This window comes from Tachypleus tridentatus, chromosome 12, assembly GCF_004210375.1.
Source record: "Tachypleus tridentatus isolate NWPU-2018 chromosome 12, ASM421037v1, whole genome shotgun sequence".
In the NCBI taxonomy this organism is placed as follows: Eukaryota; Metazoa; Arthropoda; class Merostomata; order Xiphosura; family Limulidae; genus Tachypleus; species Tachypleus tridentatus.
The window spans coordinates 120,897,055-120,924,993 of NC_134836.1; the positions used below are offsets into that span (position 1 = coordinate 120,897,055).

At 36.8% G+C, this 27,939-nt stretch overlaps 1 protein-coding gene across 1 annotated transcript in view; it reads left to right on the plus strand.

The window, feature by feature from the left end:
• Positions 1 to 3,466: 3,466 nt before the first annotated feature.
• LOC143234535 (dual oxidase-like) overlaps positions 3,467 to 27,939 on the plus strand; it is a 77,055-nt gene continuing 52,582 nt past the window's right edge. Inside the window, exons 1-5 of the mRNA XM_076471963.1 lie at positions 3,467 to 3,721; positions 17,258 to 17,350; positions 18,980 to 19,141; positions 21,009 to 21,196; positions 24,905 to 25,109. Coding sequence (XP_076328078.1) covers positions 3,640 to 3,721; positions 17,258 to 17,350; positions 18,980 to 19,141; positions 21,009 to 21,196; positions 24,905 to 25,109 — 730 coding nt within the window. The 5' untranslated portion in view covers positions 3,467 to 3,639. The remainder of the gene's footprint in view (positions 3,722 to 17,257; positions 17,351 to 18,979; positions 19,142 to 21,008; positions 21,197 to 24,904; positions 25,110 to 27,939) is intronic.

Sequence of the window (27,939 nt, forward strand, 5' to 3'; positions counted from 1 at the left end):
TTGATACCTACACCGAGACACAACGGAATAATGGTAAACAAACGAATTATTGATACCCATACCGGGACATAACGGAATAATGGTAAACAAACGAATAGTTGATACCTACACCGGGACATAACGGAATAATGGTAAACAAACGAATAGTTGATACCTACACCGGGACATAACGGAATAATGGTAAACAAACGAATTATTGATACCTAGACCGGGACATAACGGAATAATGGTAAACAAACGAATAGTTGATACCTACACCGGGACATAACGGAATAATGGTAAACAAACGAATTATTGATACCTACACCGAGACATAACGGAATAATGGTAAACAAACGAATTATTGATACCCATACCGGGACATAACGGAATAATGGTAAACAAACGAATTATTGATACCTACACCGGGACATAACGGAATAATGGTAAACAAACGAATTATTGATACCTACACCGAGACATAACGGAATAATGGTAAACAAACGAATTATTGATACCCATACCGGGACATAACGGAATAATGGTAAACAAACGAATAATTGATACCTACATTGAGGCATAACGGAATAATGGTAAACAAACGAATTATTGATACCTACACCGGGACATAACGGAATATTGGTAAACAAACGAATTATTGATACCTACACCGAGACATAACGGAATAATGGTAAACAAACGAATTATTGGACATTGATAGTTGAACCGACAAATCGTGACGTCTTGTCACAATAAATCAAGCTACAGCCATGTATTCTACATTGAAGAAGTGAGTGATGTTTTCCGTCAGTAACATGTGCATTACCAACATTAGAAAGATAGCTATTTATCTCCCTTCATGACACCTAGACCCAAATATCAGCACAGGATAAAACGCACTATTGTACTCGTTGGAAGAAATAATAGGTTCGTTTTGTAGCTTCCTGGACTCTGCTGATCACGTGGTCGACATAGACCCCAACTCCATATACGTTTTTCTTATTGGTTATATGTTGACTCTTGTTTCTCGTGGAAAGCTTTCAACTGATAGCGATGGTTTTCGTTTCGGTTGTTGTTACGTCCAATGTATATCTGTGTTTTTCCCACTACTTGCATCAGAACCCGAAGTTTAACATTGTAAGCCCATAGCTCTATCACTAAAACAATGGGGTGAGGGGGGGAACAGGGACAGCTTTCACCAACAATGTTTTTTTGTTGTGTTTTGAGCACATATTTCAAAATTGTGTAACAAAAAACAAAATGAGCGAGTTAAACAAACAAGTAACAGCTTACGTAAACAAGTAAACAAACGAGTGCATGAGTGACTCAAACAAGTAACAACACAAGTTAGGCCTAAGTAACGAAATTAATCTGAGATACATTTATTTTTTAACAGATTTTATCTGGATCTTGTATCAGACACGCTAATGATATATTAGGTTTCGTAACTTGCAAAACAACATTGAACAATCTACATGTCACTTACACTCGGCCACGCCCGGCCTCGGTGTAGCTTTCTCTACCATTTGCACACACATGCAACAATAAAATATTCGGTTATTGCTATTTTATTTAAATGACGATTGTAAGATACTGCGTCGACTATTTGTTTTCGAGCACAGCTGCACGATAATATGACTATATGAGTTTTTGTTCACCACGGGATCTATCCCCCCCTATCATAATGTTATCAGGCTTACCATTGGCTCACCTCGGGCTTAATTTTTCGACCATTAAATATCCTTACCCAATAAATTTCGATACAAAGAACGCAATCATTAGAAGATATAGTGCGCATGCGTAAGAAGGATCTGTAACGTTTTGGGTTCAATTCTGGCGAAATTATTAAATTGCGTATTTCAAGGAAATTTGAACCAGTTTTCTTTGTTTATTTGTTTGTTTTGAATTTTCGCGCAAAGTTACACGAGGGCTATCTGCGCTAACCGTTCCTAATTTATCAGTGTAAGACTAGAGGGAAGGCAGCTAGTCATTACTACCCACCCCCAACTCATGGGCTACTCTTTTACCAAGGAATAGTGGGTAAACCCCTCCATTATAACCCCTCCACGGCTGAAAGGAGGAGCATGTTTGGTGTGACGGAAATTCGGACCCGAGACTCTCAGATTACGAGGTGGGCACCATAGCCACATTGCCAGGCCAGGCCAGTTTGAAATAGATAGACTGGAAGGAAGCCAGGTAACCAACTCCACTCACCGCTATCACTGAGTTGTTGTTGTCCGACCTGGAAATGGGATTTAGATAGTCAAATTTTAAAGCGCGCTCATGTTTTTGTTTCAGGCGTGGCTTAAAAGCTAACATGCTCGAACCGTGAATATAAAGACACGAGGTTTAGGTTCCATTTCCAGACTGCAGTTGAGGTTGCCAAATATTTAATTGTTCGTTTGCTTGTTTTTGAATTTCGCGCAAAGCTATACGGAGGCTGTCTGCGCTAGCCGTTCCCAATTTAGCATTGTAAGACTAGAGGCAAGGCAGCTAGTCATCACCACTGACCGTCAACTCTTGGGCTACTCTTTTACCAACGAATAGTGGAATTGATCGTCACATTATAACGCCTCCTTGGCTGAAAGAGCGAGCATGTTTGGTGTGACGAGGATTCGAGCCCGCGACCCTCAGATTACGAGTCGAACGCCTTAACACGTTTGTCCATGCCGGGCCTTAAATTTAGTTGTTTCATATATTAATTATCTCGGCAGGGCATAGCCCTGTGGTTAACGTGTTGGCTATGGTATGTCTCCAGATTTACAACGCTAAAATCAGGGGTTCGATAAAAAAAAAAACACAAAAACACACCAGCTGCAGAGACACTATAAAAGTACTCGTTAACCAGATTATTCGGTTAAGAGTTGCTGAATATGCGGATGGTGCTAGTGACTGATTTCCTCCCTCTGGCGAGCATTCATAACCAGGAATGTCTGACTGGACCTTATGCATCTCTTACTTGAATAACTTCCTGATGGATCAGCGGTATGTTACGGATTTGCAACGCTAAAATTCGAAATTCGATTTCTCACGGTGGACCAATCAATTCGTACACTTTTTGCACGTGTGTCATTCAACTTGAAATATCAAAAGTTATTTTATTGATGGAACTTAAAGCAAGTGAATTGAAGAAAACAGTCAAGTTCATTTTATTTGCTTAAAATAAACAAAAACATTTTAATTCAACTTTTGATGTTTCGTGTTATTTAATATTGTTTTAATTTCTATACCATCGAACGTTTTGTAAATATTATATCTCGAGTCACTGAAAGATACACATTTCAAAGTTTACATTTTAAATTCTGTTTCATGTATTTGATTTGCTGAAACTTGATAAGTAATTGTTTTTTCCAAAAAATGAGCAGAAACTTCGTTTGCCTGAGTTGGCGTTTCATAGCTACTCTGGGTCGCAGGAAATAGCCGGGTTATAAAACGTTCTTGTAACGATAGGCGTTGAACATTTGTTAAGTCGGGTAGTATGTGCTTTTCTTCGTGAGTGATGAAGGTTGGTTAGACACTATAGTAGTCCTGGTTAAACCTATTATTAAATTTCGAAGCGAAATCATACCAGTTAAATGTCTTGATGTTTGGAAAACTAATAATTAGTTTAATTTTCGTACATACGTCTGAATAATTCGTGCGTGTTTTTATTGTATCGAAATGAAATATTTTAATCATTCACAGCTAAATATAATCTGTTACCTGGTGGTTGTTTGTGTTTTCTTTCTCAGCGGTAATATTGGTGAGTAAACTTGTATCACTTAATATTTACTTTTATTTTATATTAAAAAGAAATCGTAAAAACTGAACGTTTTTCACTGTTGATATATTTTGATGTTTAACTTGCAAGGTCACAAATTCCTGTGCCATTAACGTTTGTTTGTTTAAACTTCATCCACAGTTTGTTTGTTTTTCATTCTCGTGTTTGCGCCAAAGTGACTGACAACAACAACAACATGTTTCAATAGATGTTCAACATCTGTGAAGTTCCTTTTAAATGTACATCTCGCTTTTTATTGTTTTTCAGCAAAGATGTTGAAGTATAACATAGCTTTATTAAAAGTGTTAAGTACAACTAATCCCGAAAGAAACAATAAAGCTTACTGGTAATGATGGTAGTGATAATTACGTATTATAATTTATTTCGGACGAGTCTCGGATTTATTACGTTACGAACGTTGCGTATTACTACTTCAAATAACCGGAATTTTAATTTGAGCTCAGTAGTAAGTTAAATGTTTAGATGTATTAACTTTATTTACCAACAAGAGCGATACACGTAATTTCTTTTAACATAAATATATTTTAATGCATAACATAACAATATAATTTCTGAGACGGTTATTACTTATAGTTACTGCAACTGGTTGCTTATATACGCGAGTTTAAAAATTTACAAACAGTAATTAGTTTTATATGTGGTCTAGAACTAAACATTTCATCGACGATCCAGGACCACGACGAGCAAAGTAATTCTGAAATGATATTGTTGCACACCTCGACGAAGCTTGCTAGCTTGATTGGTCTCGCATGGCTGACTCCTACTGATAATAATATTTAATATCTTCGTAGAAATTCTAACGTCCAAAGTAAGTCGCTGAAATTGAGCAGTTGGTAATGGTTAAAATCTATCGCTTCCCTGGTCCAATTCAGTAGTTTCCCGATTAATAGACGTTACTCACAATTGTAACTTCCTGGACTTATAACACAGTAACTGTAACAAATATTCTCCTCTCCCGTCTCTCGGCTAGCCGCTTTTTTATATAAAAAAATCACACAAGTTTGTAGAAATTTCGACAATATTCTCGCGCGTTTTCGTCAAACAAGTATTGTTGATTTTTACGCACACGAGCATTGTATAGTTTTCAAGAACAGGCGGGACTTGAGCAATACACGCTCAAGAATTTACGTCATAGGGAAAAAGGAAACTACATAGAAACAAACGTAGACACTAAAACAAATGAACAACAGTAACTTTGTTACATAATAGAGGAAGAATTATTTAGGTTTACCAATACTGCTAAAGACTGTACAAAGAGGGGCTTTAAATAACAACGCTAATAACAATGAAAAGAAAAAAAGGTACACTTGTAAGGAAATTGATAATAATAATGATGATGCCCGTAAAAGCTGTTGTGATATAAAATAAGGGGAAATGTTTATTCTGTAAAAACTGTTGTGATATAAAATAAGGGGGGAATGTTTATTCTGTAAAAACTGTTGTGATATAAAATAAGGGGGGAATGTTTATTCTGTAAAAACTGTTGTGATATAAAATAAGGGGGGAATGTTTATTCTGTAAAAACTGTTGTGATATAAAATAAGGGGAATGTTTATTCTGTAAAAACTGTTGTGATATAAAATAAGGGGGGAATGTTTATTCTGTAAAAACTGTTGATATAAAATAAGGGGGGGAATGTTTATTCTGTAAAAACTGTTGTGATATAAAATAAGGGGGGGATGTTTATTCTGTTTGACATCGTTAAACGCAAATTTTCTACAATTTATAAATTTTTCATTGGAGGTGGGAGGAGCTTGTTCTCAACAAAACGTCTTGTGTTATTTTAAAACTGCTTAATATAATGACTTGTAAATCAATCATTCAAAAGCTGCACATTGGTGTTGGAGCACAATAAGTCTAACTCCAGCTTCACCCCCTTTTCTCTTTGGGAAATTTATCGAGCTTTATCAAACACTTAATTTTTATTCTAATTTTACAAACGAATTTTATGAATAACTGCGGGAGTTTGTTTATTACTAGTGAAAAGTTTATTTCATTTGCTTACTGCCGATGGGTAACAATTTTGACAGTATTGCGCATTTCGTAATTACGGTGAATGTGAAGTTTCGTAGAAGTTGCTTAAAACGTGTTTTTGAATGAAATTGAAATAAACATACAACTGTTAGTTGTGCTGCCCTTGTTGAGCTGCTTTTATCACTTTATCTCCTCACCGCCCCACCCCAGATGGTCACTTCATAACGGCCCGTCGCGCCAAACATGCTCGCCCTTTCAGCTGTGGGGGCATTATAATGTGAAGGTCTGTCACATTATTCATTGGGAAAAGAGTAGACCAAGAGTTGGCAGTGGGTGGTGATGACTAGCTGCCTTCCCTCTAGTCCCACACTGCTAAATTAGGGACGGCTAGCACAGATAGCCCTCTAGTAGCTTTGCGCGAAATTAAAAAATAAAAACACTTCAGAACTTAATTAAATATAATTAAATATTAATTGAAAATGTACGAAAATTGCCGCTGTTTTAATATTAATTTTTTTTTTGTTATTGAATGGAAGAAACTTTTGGAACTAAGAAATGTAACATTCACTCTTTACTTGTGCTCAAATTTTCCACCCTAACTTAAACATTAGACTGTAAGATCTTCATAACATGATTAATAATTAGTAGTCTTATCTCGCATTTGTTATCTATGAAAGTTTCGAATTTAATCAAACTCTACGTATCACCACTATTGATCATAGGTAGCATTGGTACCACAGATACGTATAGGTCATTAACTCTCGGTAATGACTAGTAGTAGTGCGCCCTCTAATGGTTGAGCGATAAGTCTGGGATCTTACCTTTGAAAACTTCGTTTCTATGCTCGTGGTGAGCACGGCCCAAGGTGTAGCTCTGTGCTTAAGAAAAAACACTTTCAGTGTTGCCAGCAGTGCTAATACTCTCGTCTGAACTTGACCCTGCTTATAGCGACGTTCTTTCCTTGACACGTTCGGTGTTGTGATGTACGACAAGAAATTGTCGGTGTAAACGTCCTTTGTCTTGGTTTCAAACATGATTTTCACAATGACACCGGTCCGGCTTATTTTTCTATGGTTACCTTGTGTACAGGGTTGCTGGCGAAGTGTGTAATTCTCCTAAACTGGTATCATGCAGTAACACGCTGTATTATCATAATAACACGTTGATTAAACTGGACTTACCCTGACGTAGAGATTAAATAATTTGTGTAATACGAAGTTTAATTACTATAAAGTATAAAATATCATCATTGCGGAGTCAAAAGCATCGTGAACATTTCTAATTAATTCAGCTCTGTGTAAGTCTCGGGGATGAAAATGTTAGGTTTTTTTAACCTCATTTGAAATATGTGGTATATGACCCACTGTCGGGTCTCGCAGCACTAAATGAAAAACACTTCGCGAGTGTGCCGTGTGACCCCATCATTGGAATGTAATTCGTGACCTGTTTATATTTACCACCTGCCTGAGCTGTTTCATGTTATTTTCTGTATAATATAGAAGATGGCTGATTCAACAACCAGAAAATTTTATATGAATCACCGAGTTATCAGAAACTCTCTCCCAATCGATTTACTTTCCCAAATTTGTTTCAGACATGAAGTTGATATAAAAAAAATGGACCATTTATGAAGTGCCGTACATCATTTCAAACGTCCTTAGCTTCAGTGCTATGACGAAAAAAGCATTTAAAAAAAGTGCTGTGACCTTCCAAGGGGCCACACGGTACATTACTGATGAGATACTGTGGCCCTCTGGTGTTCAGTGTTAAAAGTAACGCAACTCTAAAGGTGTTTGAGAGAGCATCCTCGTGGATTTGTTTCTTGAACTTGTTTCGTGTATTTGCTGATTTTTCGTGCGACTGTACGGAGACTTAAGTTAAAATGTTGATTATTGGTAGTTTCAGGAGCAAATGCCAGTCTCTAAGAACAACTGTGTTAGACAAAGATCAAAAGCTTGGGTACACAGAGGGTGCGTGGGTGGGTGCACATCGTGGTGGAATTTTGTTTAGGTGTAGCATATCAATTTGACGAATGACTTAAGGCTTTTAAGAAGATTGTTCCAAAGTTGGTCAAAAATTAGTACAGTCTTCGCAAAGGGATGTGTAGTGAAAAAGGTGGGATACCTCGTGTTTGCACGTGAGTAGGTAAACGTGCCGGATCTGGGAGGTTTGTGACAGTTTGTTAAAATTATTGGAAACAACAATAGATTGTTCTTTTTTGGAGAGGAGTCCAATAATAATAATTGAAAAACACTCAACGAACTTTGGAAACGAACTGAACGCAAGACTTGTCTTGTATGATTATAATTGTAACTGATAGGTGCAAGTTTTTTCTTACTGACCGGAATTAGGAAAAATATTTGGCCTGAAGTGGTAGTCCGAAACGATAAAATGTTCCTAAAGAACTTGATATTTAAAAATTGGACCGATTTCAGGAAGCTATAACGTCTATAACATAAATCGCTTTGGATACAAAATTTGTTACTAAATATCCAATCAGTCAAACATTGCAGTAAAATACAAATGGAACCAAATTACGGAATATAGCCGCCATGATTATGTAATGCGGTCCTGTGGGAGAGCTATAACTGAACTTGAGTGGCTGATAAGTTGATATCCAAATTATGTTGTTGATTTCTACGTTTTCTAGTTTAATGATTATTTTACTGAAAGCTCCTCTGTTTTGTTTTTCCTCTTCTCGAAGCTTCCATTATTGGGTAAAAACCAAAAATCTACACGTGACCCACTAATAACAACGTCTTGTGTGGCAGGAGTTATTCAGATTTGTTAGGTTTAATAGTTCTGCCGCATCTGTTTGGTTAGAATTTTGACTTTCTGTCTCGTTCTTCACTAGTGAAGAGCTCGGTTTGTGCTAATGAGTGGGATAAACTGGTGCAATGGAGAGGTGGTACTGTTGATTGATCAGCATATGCCCACCCTGTCTTTGCCACTCGACACACCCTTGGAGGCCGCAGCCATTTGCGTTTCCTTGGGTTGTATAATCACTGTTCTCTCTATCTGTCACCTGGAGAGACATATGATCAATCAGACCTTGATGCTCTCGTTGAACAGTTGCTATCTCCCTTTTTCATCCTGAGGGATTTCAATGGACATCATCCCCTCTGGGGAAATGCTCATATTGATAGGAAGGGTTGCTCTGTAGTGTATGATTTCTGATCACAACCTTTCTTTTTGTTACTGGTTCTTCCACTTATTTCCATGCACCTAGTCAGTCCTTTACTGTTATTCATCTCTCAGTGTGCTCCCCTTCACTATTCTCCCATTTTTCATGGAGGGTTGACAATAATACACGAGGCAGTGATCATTTTCCTATAATTTTGAGAGAGACTGGTCATGGTCGATCCCATCCGACCCGCGAGATTTGGTGGAAGCTGAATCGAGCAAACTGGTCCTCTTTCACTGCTTTCGCAGAATTTGATTCTGTCATCGTCTGTAAGCCATCAACAGACGACTGTGTGGAAGCAGTAACTGACTGTATTATACAAGCGGCTGCTCAATGTATTCCTAAAATCTTGACACGTTTTCCACGATATCCTCGTCCATGGTAGAATTCTGCCTGCCACATGGCACAGAAGGCTCATAAACAGGCCTAGAATACTTTTGTAGATATCCCACACTCTCGCACCGCATCACTTTCCAGCAGACCCGTGCACATGCTCAGTGTGCAAGACGTCAAAGCCAGAAGGAATCTTGGATGAAACTCACAACCGGCATATCTTCTACCATCAGTTACAAAGTCATATGGGACAAGATTCGATAGGTCAGTGGGCAATACAATTCTGTCCTCCTCTCGAACATGCTTTCTAATGGCCAGGAAGTAGCTGATACCCGGAGCATCGGCGATACTCTAGGTGGAAGCTATTACCAGGTATCTAGTACTTTTGCTTCTTCTTCCACCTTCTTAGCCATCAAGACTCGGGCAGAGCAATCACCTTTTTCCTTCCAAGCTGATTGTCTCTATGACTATAATCGTCCCTTTACACTGGTAGAACTCAAACTGGCCCTTTATCTGTCTGGCAGTACATCAGTTGGACCTGATGATGTACACTATGACATGCTGTGTCATCTATCTCCTGCTTCTCTACTATTCTTCTGATTGTTTTTAACCAGATCTGGCAGGAGAATGTTTTCCTGATGCCTAGCTCCAGGCTATTGTCCTACTTTTCTCTAAGCCTGGGAAGGATCCCAAGATTCCTTAACTACTTCACTTTAGTTTTCACCGATATTCAAAACCGACTGGCCCATTTCTTATTAACATCTACTTCTATTCAGTTTTTCTGGATACCAGGCCATGTTGGTATTCGCAGGAACGAGCTTGCAGACACCACAGCTAAATCTATCTGCTCTGGCACTATCACTGCTGTGCCTATTCCATACATGGACTGTGGTCCTGTATTCAAGGCTCGGCTCCATGCCAGCTGGCAGTCCATTTGGAGTGAGCAACGTGAAAACAAACTTTTCCAAATAAAACCCTATATTGAACTCTGACCGTCTTGCTTTCGTAAGGATCGGAAAGAGGAAGTTGTTCTAACTAGACTACACATTGATCACAGTTTTAACTTGTTTTCTTTTATCTGGAACTAATGTACCAATATTTAGTCTGTGTCACAATGAGCCACATTTTACTGTCTTGTCGTTACGACTCTCAACGACGGCACCATTTTAAACATGTTCTGTCCCAAGGTTTATCCGTTACGTTAAACAGTGTTATTGGCGAAGGTGACACTGTCCACTTCAGAAATGTTTAGGTTTTTAAAGGCCATTAATCTTTTTAATGCTATTTAAGTTGTTTAATTAAATTAGGCTTTTTTTAATGTGATTCTCTTTTGAGAAGTGAAGTACAACTTTAAATTCGATTTGAAATTAGAAAATGGCCGTAATGTCAAATAACTCTGAACTAGAAAGGTCAACTTCAGGTAACTGACATTGATGTTTAAACTTACTCGTTGGTCATCTTGGCGAGTTGTAATAATTAGTTATGCTACAGAAAGTCCTTTACAACTTGTTGTACTGTAGTGTTTCTCTTACTGCTGTAGACTAGATGTAAAAATTGGATTTAATGTTGTTTATGTTTTAATTCAAAAATTAAACTTTGTTTTGTTTTACTTTAATTTACTATCATTAATTTTAATAATTTTACTTTAATTTTAACTTTTTACCGGATGTTTGGCGTAGATAGCCTAGTTGGTTTGTGCCATAAAACACCAAACTAACCAAAATGATGCACAGTAGAGTAATGTATTCAAAACGAGGACCTGAACATCAGGAACCTTATTAACCTCATAGTCTTGAACTCCGCCCTTTCTCCTTCACTCTTATTACTGTTTTGTTTGTGGAACAGAGCTATTCAATGGACTACGGGTGTCGAATCCCAATTTTCACGTCAGACGGACACTCAAACTATTTTACCTTTCTTAAGTTCTTCTCGTATTTATGGGGGGGGACATGAAAGCTAAATCTTCTTTGACCTTTACTCAAGGCCAGATTAACGGTTTTATTGGCCTTTGGCTTTTTTCTCTTATGCAGGCCCCTTCGAGACAGTACTTTTTCGTACAATACATATAGCTTGAGGGCTCCTAATTAGTTTGAGGCTCTGGGCTTCATTCTGGTAAGTGCGTGCCTTGATTCAGGTGGGCTTTCCAACTCTGAAATATTGCTCCACTGCACCAGTGTAATTTATAAGTTTGTGTGTCAACTGTAGCGATGTTTTGTTGACAAGAGGTAAGTAAGCCAAATCCCGAGGTTTACATACACGTGGTTGACCTCAAAAGTCGATATTAAGTAGAGATAGTCTACCCACGTGTCACTTATACACCATTTAGTATCAGTGTGATCCCCTGAGTTCATCTCTTCCACCCATATCACTCCATACGGAGGAGCTTTGTTGTAATGAGAATATGGGTGGAGCCATTTATTTTGTAAGTCGGATCCACTGGACTTGTGGGTAATAATGGATGAGGGTCTTTTATTTTGTCCTTTTACAAATCCTGGACTCGGTAAGCTCACTTCCCAAACCCTAAACTTAAATCGAAAACCGACAGGTTTGTACACTTATTGGTATTGCTTATGTTACCTGCTTGGCATAACCATGTCGTTAGTGGGCCTGGCTCTCAATCTCAGGGTCGCGGATGCTAATCCCCGTTCCACCAAACATGCTCACTATTAGCCACGTGGGCGTTATATGTTGTGATCAATCCCACTATTCGTCAGTAAAAAAAAAAAAAAAAAAAGCCAGTGTTTGCGATGGATGGTGATGACTGGTTGTCTTTCACTGCTAAATTATAGATGGCTAGCACAGATAATACTCTCGTAGATTTGTGTGAAATTCCAAACAAATGAAATCTTTTCTCGTCTTCGTCTAACTAATACCGTTTAAGAAAAACACCCAAATACCTATCCATTCATTTCGTCTTCGCAAACTTCTTAAATTGTTTTTCTACACTTTGGTTACTAGATAACATGTTTTATGTCGCTACGATAAATACAACAAAAAGATAAGAATTCTCAAAATAAAATTGCGTATTGAACATCCGTGGACATCCGGGAACTTTAAAACAAACAATCGTAGTATATAACTATTCTCCAACAGGCGGCGGTATATACTCAGATCTGTTCTATTTATTGTTCATATAATCGTTCAAAACTATAATTGTTGGAATTCTGGTTGTGTTGTTCTCTTTATGCACGCACACACACACACACACACACACACACACACACACACACACACACACACACAAAAGTTAATCTTTTCCATTTAGGACACGTTGTAGAGCTGTTGAAACCTTTCCACACTTAATGTGTTATCAGATGTTACTGGTGCTATGTTTCACAAATGTATTATCAGATGTTACTGGAACTAACGCCAAATCTGAAATTTTATCAATAGGAAACAGGTTTAGTTTCGTGTTACAAATCATGTGCAACTGAAGAAAATGTTTACTTTAAGGAAGTTTGACAAAAATGCTTTCTTCTCCAGCCGTTTCTATCAACGAATTTTGAACATTTGTTATACAGTTTAAAATATAGGTACGTAACATTACCCCCCCTTATTATAGTATCCTGATACTTATTACCGTTCTCTTGAGATTCACCGTGTCGGTTCTAGAGTCGCTAGAACCGTTAACCGAGTCTAGTATATTGTATTTGGATACAGTTTACTTCCGAGGTGAATAAAGTTTTGGTGTGAATTTAACAAAATAAAGTTTAAATCCTCTAACTGTTAGAGTGAAACGTCACCCAAATTGTGGAATCATGTACTATAAGTTTCAGATTTGAAAATATTGTACCATGAAAATCTTTATTTTAGCTGAAAGTTAAATTACGTGTACAGTCACATTCTACAAACAAATAAAACAAAAACACGAAGCAATTAATTACTGATTACCTGAGCGGTTTTTCCCTGTTTATTAACTAGGCCTTTTGTTTCGCGAAGTGGAAAATTGTCCCACGTTAACCAATAACGTCGTGAATTTAACCGTATTTGTTTCGGAAAATGCGTGTCCTTCGTATTTAGGGGTAGCAGTAAGCTTAGAGGCTTATAAAACTAAAATTCGGTGCTCAATACTGACAGCAAACACGATGTGAATAGTTGATTTTGTATTACTGCGCTGAAACAAAGCGAACGCATAGTTATGAGACCAGATAATGTAATATTTGGAGATCAACTAATAACGAACATGATTACTTTTTGTGGCTTGGATTCACGTTCCAAAACGAAACAGAATTCAAAGATAGAAAGTTAGATCGCTTAACAGATCAAGAATGTATAATTCAAAAAATTATTTTTCACAATTTAGGATATCGGTCACAACTGTAGTTCCCTGACTTTGTTGATTTAAAAAAAAAAAAAAAAAAAGCTATATTTAAGAGATTCGTTCTTGGCTCATAAGTTAAGGGTAACACTAGCGTTTCACTTAATGTTTATCTAACTCTATGGGCTGTGTGAAGTTTCGCTTGGTGTGTCTCATTGTGTGGGCTATGTTAATACTTGAGTTTGGACTGCGTTTGTTGTCTTTTTAATTATGAAGCCTTACTTATTTTATTTTTGCTATACAAGTCTATTTTGTTTAATTTACGGTTTTCCCCTAACCTAGCTGATTTTATTTAGGTCAGAAATAACTAATACTTGTCTACCTTGGAAAAAATTATTTTTATTAAAAATTAAATCAAACCAGGTGTTGTCTAGAATACAACTTACAAACTGTTATGAAACAGTGTTTATCGATTGATATCGAAACTATATTTGACAACGTTTGAAATATTTATTTTTTGCTTAAGTATTGCCGATAGGCGGCGGTTGAGGGTATGACGCAATTTGGTCCGAAAGTGGTTAAAATTAGAACTGTGAAACTTCGAGATTCAATTCGTCAGCCTGTTCTTTTTCGATATTTTGGAATTCACAGAAGCACAAAATTAACAATATTTCACAAATACATAGAGTTCCATAATATTAATGTAGTTGAACTAGAAATGTATCAAACAACCATAATAAAACTAAGTTACGATACTTCGAATGCTCATTTAGTTGTAATAAAGTGATTTTCATAACGTGTTGTAAGTCCAGTCGACGTAATGATGACGAATTTCTTTTGTAACCATTCTTGAAGTTAACTTTGACACAAGTCGTAGGCCTAAGCTCAAAAAGAGGTCTTTCAGAAGCTGCAATACTTATTTGTCTTAAGATACAAGTCGTAGGCCTAAGCTCAAAAAGAGGTCTTTCAGAAGCTGCAATACTTTTGTCTTAACTCGCAAATAAACTTGCAGAATTTTCTCTCTAATTGATCGAAACTGAATAAACGTGACAGTTTGCAGTAGTAACATTAAATTGAAACATTCATTGTATACTGATAACTTACTGTCGTATTTAACATACTTTTGTTTTTAAATAATGAACAGAATTTCTGATTCTATAGAGGGCAGAACTTTTTTAATACATTGTATCAAGATTAGTTAATAAATTCCAAAACTGCAACATTAAAAGTAACATTTTCAACCAAAACTAAACAATTTTGTTTATGGTAACGTTATAAAATGTGACAACGCATTCTGTAAATAGCTTATCTTACAGTTGTTGGTTGGTCTGCAAAACAGATTTTTATTGGCTTGAATATTTGTGAAAATTTCAGATTTTGAGCAACGTTAGCTCTTCTACTTGGAGTTGCGCGGCTTTGTGCCTTGTTTGTAATTGGACTATTTGAAATCTTATTTTTGACGGGATTGGATAACTTGGTACTTCGCCATTTTGATATCTAACGGGGAATTCTTGATCCAATCTGCTCACTTTTCTATAACTTATTACCACTAGCTTCGGTTTATTTCCTCTTCTTGAACTGTGTAACTACATTTAAATGTTCCTTTTATACGTAGCGCTAAAAATATGCACAATAGTGCTACAATGTAAAAAAAAACATCGTGTGATATCTGGAGGAAGGCAAATAAAATAGAAAATGACTCGGGCCCACAAATAACTGGAGGTTCAAAGATCTCGAGCGTGTATGTATTTCGCAACGTTGCGACGGTTTAATCACCAGAAATCAGTGATCCAAGTGAAATCTTTATTCACACAACAGCTAATGTTAATGTGTTTTTTACTTGACGGATCAGCTTCCAGTTTACAATAGAAGACCAACACTTATCACTGAGGCAAACCAGACTAAGCTTGGTTGGGACACAACTAAAGACATATTGTTTAAATTTAGATCGGAGTCTAATGCGGTATCACACAATCCTTAGGCTACCGTCATAAATTATTAGTTCTATTAAACGTATTCAGTAAAGATTAATTCGTTCTAATTTAAAGTTTGTCTTTTGGAATGATTATGACTTCGCTTCAGAAAAGGAACGACACATAAACAGGAAAAAAGTAAGTATAACCATATGCAACAAATATTTTACTATATAACCTTTGTCAAAGTAGAGGGTCAGTATCAGGTTAGACACTTTCCTTACAAAGAAGACGCGAAAACTCCTGGTTCAAGATGGTCATCACAAACTAAAGTTGTACGTGTCATGCGATATAGCAGGAAGATCCCCTCTCAATATTCTAAAGCGTAACATGTTTACTAACTTGACCTTCATGCCCTTAAGTTCCTCGTGTATAGTAAAAGGCGTACATTCAGTTTTAGGTCTTTTAATGGCCGCCCTCCCCTTCGATGTATGTAAAGTAGTTAATCAACATTAATGTTGTCAATAGCTTGGTTTATAGTGTTCGATAGTCGTTAGAACCAAACTAGTGTAGTTTAACATGAACACTCGTGTTTTCACTGTCACTGTCAGAAAATGCTACGAGTTTAATCTGTTGTTTTAACCTGCATCTGTTTATTGTAAAATTATCGTGTGGCTGAGGTACGAGTGATTAATAGAAATAAGTAAAGATATAACTAATTTCTAACAAGGTTTGGTTAATTAACGAAGAAAATAATCAGATATTTGTTACGATCAAATCACGTGACAACTAAATGCAATACACCAATAAAGAATAAACCTTGTAACAGAAGGGTAAACCCCAGGATAGGAGGTTTACACTACACAAGAACTAATTACTACTGGAGGGAAAAACAAAAACACGATAAAACCAGTTAGATTAGTTGCATATTCAAGTTAATCATCATTAGTTTAAAAAGAAAATGGGCTAATGGGCTAATTTAGCTAGTACAGAAAGAGGAATAACCCATGCCTAGTTTTTAAAGGAAGTAGGTTTTTCACTCATAGCTTCTCAAGGACCATCAAGAGGGTAAAATTGTGCTGTACACAACTAAGTTTTACATATTCCCCAATAACGTAAATGATTGTGCTTAGATAACTTATCAGTCTGTGTAAGTTTAACTTTTAAGGTGACAACTTAGAAGTGCTGTTTGATTTTTAATACATAACACAACTTAGTGCAATCGTTTTTGATTTGGGTTATTTTCAAATAATCTATCTTTTAATGAACAATTTCTAAATAATTATTTTCGCTCAAGTTGGAGTAACGATACATAAAGAATCGGGCATGCCAACTTAACACCTTGATACAAATAAACTTCGAGCAGGGTCGGTGTTAACGGAAGGACTGGTTTTCTTATCTTTCATTATCTTCAAACCTATTGTCATACATGAATCCGATGTTGTTTATTTTATATCTGGTTGAACTTAATTATTGGTTACAAACTGCATGGAGCTGGCTGGAGCTTCGTCGAATAACTCCCGCTAGTACAGCGGTAAGTCTACGGATTTAGAACGCTAAAATCAGGGGTTCGATTCCCCTCGGTGGGCTCAGCAGGTAGCTCGGTGTGGCTTTGCTATTAGATAAACACGCACACTTCGTCGAGTAAATGGACTAACGTATTTAATAGTGTGTGACTGTTCTTAACTGTCAATAAATATTAACACCATCACCTTATACAGATCATTTGTTAAGTATGTTTACTTGTAGTTTTTGGTATAGAAAGTTGAGTTTGTTTTAAACTGCAGAGGTGAAGTGGGAATCGAAGTTTAATTTTTTTTTTAATATCCCAACAGAACCTGGAAAGTCTACAAAACGTGTCTACAGTGAAAGACAAAGATATGACGGGTGGTTCAACAACTTAGCTCATCCAGAATGGGGTTCAGTAGGTGAGGTTTTCGTCCGTAATTCTTGATAAGGTAAAAACAAACATCTGTTCGCTCATCCCTTCATATAGAACCAAAACGCACATTAAATAACGTGGACAGCTACTGCTAACCCAACATTTAGTGTATTTGTATGGAGTATGTAAGAAATGTTACGAAACCGAAGTTTCAGTTCTACCTTGATGCTCAGACTGAACGTGGAAAGGCCTGTGCGTTGCCTGCCGGGTGTTTCCCACATGTCTACATGTATACGGGCCTTAAAATGGAAATGAATAACCTTAATCTCCCCCCCCCAAAAAACACAACCAAACACAAATCAACCTTTTCTTGGACATGGCAATGAATAAACACAAGCTGAAGTTCTGGGGTGTGCGTGGGTGTGTGATTTACTTTCCAAATCTCGATGTAGAGTTCTGGGGTGTGCGTGGGTGTGTGATTTACTTTTCCTGTTCTCGGGTATGTATGGTTAATTTCCCCGGTTTCTGACGGCAATTTCATTTCAACGTCACTACAGGTATCGATTGGCACCTGTATATTTCCTTTACAAGTAAATCAATTTCCATGGACCCGAGAAATGAAAACTGTTGCCCTCATGTACGCAACTATTTCGTGTTTACTTGTCAGAAAGGATGTCGGTTTCAGAGAAACAAGTCAAAGAAACGTACTTGATAGGAACGACACGTCTCAGTCGCTTACCCAACAAAATTTGAGTTTGAAACTGGGGTTACTGTGGTCTTCACGTGAGTCGTTAGCTCGTGATTATACTAACGATATTAATTAAAGATGCACTGTTACATGCAAACTAATATCTTGATAAACTGGTGTGCATTCTACTGAACGAAAGCTACTTATTATTATTATTATTATTATTATTACACATCAAGTGATATGTTTACTTCCAACCCTATCAGGTTTGGTTTCTTTATTCAAGTTCAGTAACCAACCCTGCATAGCCTTTTTGGTTTTATTTTTATTCAGTGATAATTTCTTTTTCCGTAATACATTTTTACATGTTTGTAAGATGAAGTACGTCATTACTAGATTAGTATGCTCTAAAGTTTTCCATGGAATAACAATACAATAGGTGTCTTCAGAGATCGTAAACTGTTTTCACATACAATACAATGATATTTGCTGTTATAACGAGGTATAGACTAGGCCTGTTGAAGTAAGATCAACAAAAGTAAATCTCTTAGCTATTTACCGGTTTTCGACGTTAGGCGCTATGGATATCTAAAAAGCGGCATATACATCAGAAATAGAGCGCTGTGCCAAATATTTCTTCATATCTCACTTTGAATGGCCTTTAGATAAGAAAACCAAGATGCATTTTGTACTACTATAATATGGGTGTACGTGTCATCCACACGTACTAGCGAGATCTCCGATATGTAATGTTTGACTCATTCTCTTATTTTGTAAACTTTTTACAAAAAAATCGCATTATGTATAAATCTGATCACAATGCTTCCTCCTCTGTTCAACTTTTTCCAAGCTTTCATATTTACCTTTATCTTTTATTTAATTACACCAGCTTCTACCAGTTCATGACTTAACTAAAACACTTGCAACAGAAGAATACACTTAATCGATAATAAAACTTTGTAATATTTTGTATTTAAATCTTTACAGAAAGTCAACTTATCCGGAAAACACCTCCTTCCTATTTAGACGGTGTTTATAAGCTTGCCGACAAAGGCAGGCCTAGTTCTCGAACAGTCAGCCAGGTGGTGTTTAGGGGTGATGATGGACTACCATCAGAGCGGAACTTGACAGCTTTATTTGCTTTTTTCGGTAAGATTAATATAAAATCTTAATACGCATGCTTGAGAAAGTGAGCGTACAAAGTTTATACGTTTTCATTTTGAACAACACGACTTGAAGGTTACCGTATTCATATCCTAATGGTTAACTTTTTTAAACCTCAGATCTCTTCTAACATCAAGTTACCGATATTGTGTAGCGTTTCGTTAATCTCTGCTCCTTTGGAAACCACTCGGTAGACTCGGCAGATAGCCTTATGTGACTCTACTGTAAGAGACACTCACTCACTCCTTTGGAAAAATGTCTCCCTAAATCTGCTCTCATTTTACCAGTTACTTTGAACATATTTGAAGGTGTGCTCATTTCTTTAGAGGTCATATGTGCTCTAATGGTGATCAGTGTCATTTCAGGATTAAACCTCCTGGATGAGAACCTCTGACCAAATCTCCTTGTGTAACAAATTTGCACCTATTAACACTTTTAATTAAATATAAAATAACCCCCCTCCCGAAATTAACATCTAACACTGGTCTTTCCTCTGGTCAGCAGTTCAAATTAAAAGACTGTTTCAGTTGAACCCAGGGATGATTGATTTCTAAGCCTACATGCGTAAAAAAATATCGCCCCTCCTCTTATTTTCAGTTTGAAATTGGAGCTTATTTTGTTATGTCGGTTGTTGCTCCCTCTGACGGAATAATATGAAGTCTAAATATCATAAACGTGACTTGTAAATATGGTTTGTAAAGACATCTTTTTGAAGATTGTCTTTTAAACGAGTCGCACTATTTATTAATAACCTTTTTTAAAAAGGGAAGTTTAACTTGCGAACTTTTAAAAATCTATAAAATGGTGACTTGGAATGAAGATTATTGTAAAAACTCTTACTACGATTGGAATAATAAACTTTTCGGTATAGCTGACGTCAGATAATTACCAATGCGTCACGGAACAAGCAGAGCACGTGCTCATGTATGTTTTGTGAATTACTGGGGGCGCCACTTAAGTATGATTACCCGCTCTGATACCTTACAAGATTTGAAACGGTATCTCTTTCCAACTTTTAGGCTAAACTTCACAAACCGATGCAGACGAATTCGAGATCCTGTTCGAAGTTATCGTTAACTGCGCAGCCTTTTAGCACCTGCAACACGATTTATTATTAGCAAGTTTGACGAGTACACCGAGCGTGATAATATATTAATATTTTCAGACTTCAATTATAATAAAAACAAGTAGAATTTCTGGAATGACTTGTATTCTTCAAATGTCCCTGGAAAGAATTAATACCACAGCAAAACTGTCTGAGATTTAAATGTTTATTATTAGAATAATAGTAATTTGATCGGAAATGAAATTTTTCTAGTATTCTTTAACTGGTTATTCCATTTGCGTCAGCGAATGGATTAATGTATCTGAAGTTAGATTGTACAGAGTGAAGTATTTATCATAGAGTATAAATACACATAGATGAGAAGTTAAAATAAATATTTATCTGGATTTACGAATTTTGTAGAATTTGTCGTGAATGAGGCAAAAAGGTTTCTCGTGATTAGCAAATGACGTTTCGCACGTGCAACACTACACGTCCGTACAAACTTCTACCTTTTAGGCGAATCAAGCCACGTGTATTAAATTCGAGGTAAACTCAATATTAAACATAATTTTCTTGCGTGGATTTTCAGTTCATGTACTTTGAAGAAAGTCAAAGGTATTGATTTTATATAATGTTTTACAAAAAAGTAACTTCGACTGACATCATTATCCATTAATTTACTTAAACAACAAAAACGAAAAAAAAACATTACAGTTGGTGGAACCAATAATGTGACATCGTTATTATAACACAAGTTTTGCAATTTCGTTTACGTTAAATGCTAAAAACTGAACTTAAACCCAGGTCAGGTTGTGTTTTTGGAGACTTTGATGGCCAGCGAACCAGGGTGTCCAATAGAGTTACACAAAATTGAAATCGACACATGTGATGCCACGTTTGACAAGGACTGCCAAGGAAAAAAATACATGCCTTATTACCGAGCACGTTATGATACCAAGACTGGACAGTCACCGAATAGCCCAAGGGAACAAGTAAGTGTGTGTCTGATATTTGGAAATATTTGTTCTATTGCATTTTCTATGAGCTTGAAGTACTTTCCTAACCATTTTCACTGAAACTATTCAGCACTAAGTTAAGGTCAACTCTTAAACTTTACGTAATCATCTAACAATTTTGTCTCATTTAGGAGGCACAAACCCATTTACGTTTCTTGGATTCGTTAATTACTGGTCAGATATCTACAGAAATAGCTTCTCTACTTTTTACATTTAACTAGGAAATAGGGTAATTGAAGAAAGACTTGTACCACCCGTCTCGAGTCCACTTGCTAAAACCAACATTATCTTGGAGTTAGTTACTCCTGTTATCATAGGTTGAACATTACACCTCTACTAAGCAGTACCTCTCCTGCAGGAGATAAAAAAGACAGTGTAGATAAACCTGTTGAAAACTAACTAAAGTTGATATATTTTTTTCCGTGATATTATTCGACTTCACCACTAGGTGGCGTGAAGGGTTTGTCACTCGATATCGTTTATATTCAGTGCTTAAGTTACATTTTAAGTTTGGAACCCTCTGGTGGCTGAACGGTACATTTGAGGGCTTTCAACGCTAAACATTTTGTTTCAATATCTGCGATAGGCACAACACAGTTTTTGTGACAGGAATCTCTTGAGAAATGTTTTGAAGACGACCATCTTTCTTCTCAGCAGAACATTTAAGATCCATTTACTGTAAGTCAGTTTACGTTTGTGGAACTAGCAATCTGTAGATACGTACACCACCTTGTGAAAGATTCCCGAATATAACAAATTACCACAATGAGAGTAGCCCGTAAACTTGTCACGCTACCTATGTAACGACAGGCTATTATACCTTGCTCTATAAATGGGTGAACGAATACACACTGCAGTATTAGTTGTGTTAGAGTTAATACGTTCGAGGTTTTTGTTGTTACTTTGTATATCTTATGTACATTTTATTACAGACATTGCAATAACAGCTGATTGTAAAATCATACGTTAAGGTTCGGGTTCATTACGGTTTCGCTAACACCTTCAGTAGATCAGTACAGAAAAGGTTAAGGTTCGGGTTCATTACAGTAGCCGAAATATTAATATTATCCATATTATATTTTATTCTGGTTATATTAGCCATCTAAGTACTATCCGCAGACAACGAATCTTAGCTTTAGATCAGTGGTGCACAAAGTCCGGCCCGCGACGTCCAACGGGAAAGTCAAACATGGAGAGTTCGCGCCTACGCGAAGATTAAGCGCTATAGAAGAATATGCATCAGATTAGAAACTGGATGGTTCCATAGTTGTGTCGAGCAATAAAGAAAATTTAATAAGAAAATCTCGTTAATGTATAGGCATTTAATCATTGGCGCAATGACGTAATATTTCCGTAATTACGAAATCTCACGCGTTCCAATTGTTCTTAGATTTACTTACGAGCCTTATTTTGATATTATTTCGTGACCAAAATGGCAGCTAATCGTAAAAGAAAAGTTGACGACGAAAACCGGCAGTTTCGTGATGATTGAACTGCGCAACACTGTTTTGTTCAATAACAGAAGAACGTGATTTGTCTGCTGTGTCATTCGACAGTAGCAGTGGCGAATGTATCCAATATAAATCGTCATTATGAGTCGAAGCATAAAGATTTCCACAACGTTGTCGGTGATGAACGAACAGCTCGATTTGAATCTCTGTGGCGGTCGCTGAATCACCAGCAGAACGTTTTTCAAAGCAATGAGCAGATTTAGGTGCAGCATGTGAGGTCAGTAACGATATTTCGTTGATGATAGCGAAATCTGGCCGCCCGTTCACTGATGGTCATTTTGTCAAGCAATGTATAATTACTGCATCGGAAAAGTTGTGTCCGGAAGCAGTTCGCAAGTTACAGACGGTGGATTTGAATCGTATGACAGTTCAACGAATAATTTCACACCTCTCGGTAGACGTGACAAGGCAGCTTACAAATAAAGCAGCCAACTTTGTCTACTTCTCTCTGGCAGCAGACGAGTCGACTGACATCAGTTCAACAACACAGCTACTAGTTTTTGTTCGTGGTGTGTCGTCATCGTTTGATATCACAGAGGAACTAATCGGCATGGGTTCCATGAAGGATCAGACAACTTGGTCTGCTCTATTCGAAGAGATAGTACGACTGTGTAGTAGTTTCATTGGATTTCACGAAACTGGTAAGTGTGACAAGTGATGGAGCACCAGCCATGACAGGAGAAGGTAGCGGGCTGGTAGCAATGTGGATGAAGCATCGAGGAAAGCAGAACAGACAGCTGGTGAAGTTGCACTGTATTATTCACCAACAGAACCTGTGCAGTAAAGAACTTGGTTTTCAGGCATTGATGGCATTAGTGACGAAAACCATTAATTTCATCAAATCAGGAGGGCTCAATCACCGTCAGTTTCGAAGTCTTCCTGAAGAAATTGATTCAGACTGTATCACTGAAGTACGCTGGCTGAGTCGAGGGAAGATGCTCAGAAGATTCTGGGAGTTGATTGATGAGGTGACAGAATTCCTCAAAAGCAAGAACAAAGACAAAGAAGTGATTTCCATGACTGATCCAGCATGGCAAGCTGATTTGACCTTTCTGGTCGACATGACACAACACTTGAATGATTTGAAGTTGCAAGACAAAAAACAGCTTGTCTGTCAGCTTGCAAATCACGTCTCAGCTTTCAGGACAAAGTTTCAGTTGTTCCGGCAGCAAGCAGCATCAGACAACTTCGTGCACTTTCCCACTTTTCAGTCACAGCTACAGAAGAATCAGGACATTGACACACAAGTTTATGTTGGGAAGCTAGATACCTTGATTCAATCCTTCAACTCAGAGTTTCATGACTTTGACCAATGCAAATTGTTGATGAAACTTTTTGCTGATCCATGTCGGTGGATGACTTGTCAGCAGAATATCAGCTCAAACTTACTGATCTTCAGGCATCTGATGAACTGCGTGCTATTTACCGAGAAAACAGTTTGCTTGACTTCTACAAAACGTTGCCTGATACATTTGCTAATCTGAAAGAGAACGCACTTGTCCACACCAGCGTGTTTGGCAGCACGTACTGCTGCGAACAGGCTTTCTCGCATATGAAACTGAATAAACATATCACTCGCAATCAGCTGACTGATAATCATCTGTAAGCAGTCTTGCGTCTTTCAACGTCAATCATCAAGTCGGACATTTCTAAGCTCGTAGATGACATGCAGCACTATCCATCGCACTGACTTTGTGACAGTTGACGTATCATAACATTTCTTAGAATAATGTGCAAACTCTTTGATGTAATCGTTATTTGTGTGTTCTTAAATGTGATGTCCATTTTGTGTGAAACAACTGTGGGACGATTTTAATCTTCACTTTTTTGTGTCCCCCAACGGTTACGAGAAGTCTGTTTGTGGCCCCTGACTCAAAAAGTTTGTGCACCACTGCTATAGATGAGGGCGCTGTGGGTTTCAGTTGGTATTTGCTCTTGGTGCTTAAATTAGTTTTATTTGACGCATGAGGTCCTATGTAAAGATCAAATCTAGTAGACTGTGTATAACCATGGACTTTAACTTATCTCTCCTAGTTTGATGTATCTTACATTTACCTTGTACTGCAGTCTAAATTACCTGTTTCACACGTGATATTTGTTTTAGGCCTAGCTTCTTGTTATATTTCACAACAGTCGTTTCGCTTTTTTTAAACGGAAATATTTCTTGTTTTAGGTGAATATGGTAACAAGCTGGATTGACGGAAGTTTTGTCTATAGCACCAGTATAGCTTGGGTGAATTCCATGCGATCTTTCAAAAATGGAACGTTTCGTCAAAGCAAGGATGGAAACTATCCGCCAAAAAACACTGAGAGGGCGCCACTGTTGGACTTTCCTCCACCAACATATTTCGGAACACAAAACCCGGAGAGATTGTTCCGTGTGTAAAATGTTAATGTTATGGTTGTGATGTCACCAGAAGGTTAATTTGAATGAGCAACTTAAATTAATCGGACTAAGGCACTAGCGCACGTGGGAGTTCACAATATTAACGAAAATTATAAATAGATGTTATAATTTTTATTTCAGATAAGTTTCCGTTAAATTATGTTACTACGTTACGTATTACTATCTCAACCTTCAACTTGAATTTGAGCTTAGTAGTTAATTAAATGTTTATCTAATGAATTTATTTACCAAAAGGTTGATACACAATTTCCTTAACATATATTTTAATATATAAACATAAAACAATATAATTTATAATAACTGTTATAAATAGTCATTAAAAATGATTGTTCACATACAACAATTTTACAAACAATATCGAGTCTTGTATCTGGTCTAGAACTGAATATTTTATCGCCGAGCAAATCTACGACCCAAGTCCACGACGGGCAAATTCAGTTGATATGGTTGCCCCTAGCTTAAAGCCAACTAATTCTGTTGGCTTCACACAGGTTAAAACTCATGTCTTAACGAGAAAGATATTTAGTGCCATTGTAGAAGTAATAACGCCCGCATTAATTCACTGCAGTTGAACTGCTTGTAACAATATTTGAAATCTATAATGTTCCTGTCAAATTATTTAACTTTCCAATTAATAGACATAAATCACAATTATAGCTTTTTAGGTCTATAGTATACTGACTGTAGTTGTCCAATAATATTCTATCTTCGGCGCGTTTCTTTTACACAAATCACGCGAGTCACTAGAAATGTCTCCAAAGTTCGATTGCAACAATATTCTCGCGCGTTTTCGTAAACAAATATTGTTGCTTCTTGCAAGAAATCTATTCAAGTTTCGAGAACAGGCGGGACTTGCGCAACGCGTAGTCAGGAATATACATCGCATGCAAAACAGAAAACTATAAAGTAATAAACTTAGACATTAAAATAAACGTTTAACAGTAAATCTGTTGTGTATGCTATACAAGGTTTCTGGTTCGAATCCCGTCACCACACATACCGCCCTCTCACCTTTTCGGGTATTAAAGCGGCAGTTAATCCTAATTTTGGGTAATAATGTGTGGCTCAAGAAGTAGCGGTGGATGATGTTAACTTGTAACCTTCCCCCTCTATTCAATCAGACTTAAATCTTAGTCCTCGATCATCTTCGCTTGAAACTGGACAAGCAATCTATATTCTATCCATTAACGGTAGAAAAAGAGAACCATGATAGTTGGTCTTAACAGTTTTATTCGTATTAAATTAAGTTATATAGTTGCCGTTCTACATGCAATTAACTTTTCTTTAGTACTAGTCTAGATTGGAATTAGAAATAATAGTGAGTTGGTTGTTTTTGTGTATAGATACTTCAAAGATCTAGATTAGAATACGATTCTTGAATAACAAGTCTTAGAAATTTGAGTGAAACTTTTGAAAAATCTAAATTTTAACGGAGGGCAAAGCGCTGTGAGCAAAATGATGCAACCTAAATTATTTCCTGGATCAGTGGAATGCTGAATTTAATCTGGATCTATTCTAGTCTGTCAACCAACGAGATTTTTAACGTTTTTGAGCTTAAGGTGTTTTTAATTACCATTGTTAGGCCTAACGTATTTGTCTTCCAACGAAACTTACAGCTGTAATGATTCATTTATTTCCTTTCCACACGTATTGGTAAAAACGTTATTGTCCAACCCCAATTTAATTCGTTTGAAAATCATACCAGCACGAGATAGTAATATTCAAAACCTATTTGTTTGGCCTCATATGAACCTCAAATTACAGATTTGTTTTTATAACCTCACCACCGACAGGGTTACATATTACGTCACGTTAAAAAAACTTTAGGTTTTGTCGTGCAGATATATTGTAATATTAACTCTTCTGAATAAAATTCGTTATTAGGAAACGTAACCAATAAAGGCATGGACTGACAAAGAATCTGTTGCATAAATAAATTGTTTAAACAGTCAATTGATTCTGAACATCAACGGTAATTCTAGGCCTAATAACTTGTGTATAGGAAACGCACCCCTTCAAACATGGCAGATCGTGTTTAGGGAGTTTAGTAAACAGTCTACGTTTTACAAGTTAACTGAAATTAAAGAACAAAGAAAATGCTTCTTTATTACAATAATCAAACTTCTATCAAACGAAGTACGAAACTTCTTCCTCAAGTTGCTTTCTTGGAGTTTCAGCAAGTGGAACACAATTATCGGATTTACTCAGGGCGCACTCTACTTGTTGAAACTAGAGCTATTGCTTTAATTGTTGCTGCTTGACTTATAAAATAAGCTTCCTGGTACTAGGACGCTGCTATTTTAATTTGACCTTAAACTAACATGCCTTATTCCTGAACAATCTCGATTAATTTTATGAATCATGTAGTCTGTACTCGGAAGTTATTTTAACGAATCAAGGAAAGAATGGCATTGGTTCATTTCTCATCCAAAACTTGTTTATTACCCGCGATCAGTTTGTATATATGCGTGGGATGTAATGTCAACGACTTTTTGTTGTTGCATTTATTAATTTTATATCACAACTTGATTCGTCAAACTCTTGAATTTTACCATGCAGAAAGTCAATAGAGCTCTTTTCATTTTTCAACAGTTTAGAAGTGTTATTTAGTTCAACAGCAGAAACGTGTACCTTTTAGTTAGTTTTAATTACTTTTAATCCATTTTTAATAACTGAAGTATTGATACCCAAACTTTTTGTCACAAGAAGCGGAAGCTTGGAGCTAATTCCGAAAGTTATAAAAACAAGTAAAATTCTTCACTTTAACAAATTTTAATAAATTTTTTTCTATAGATATCTAT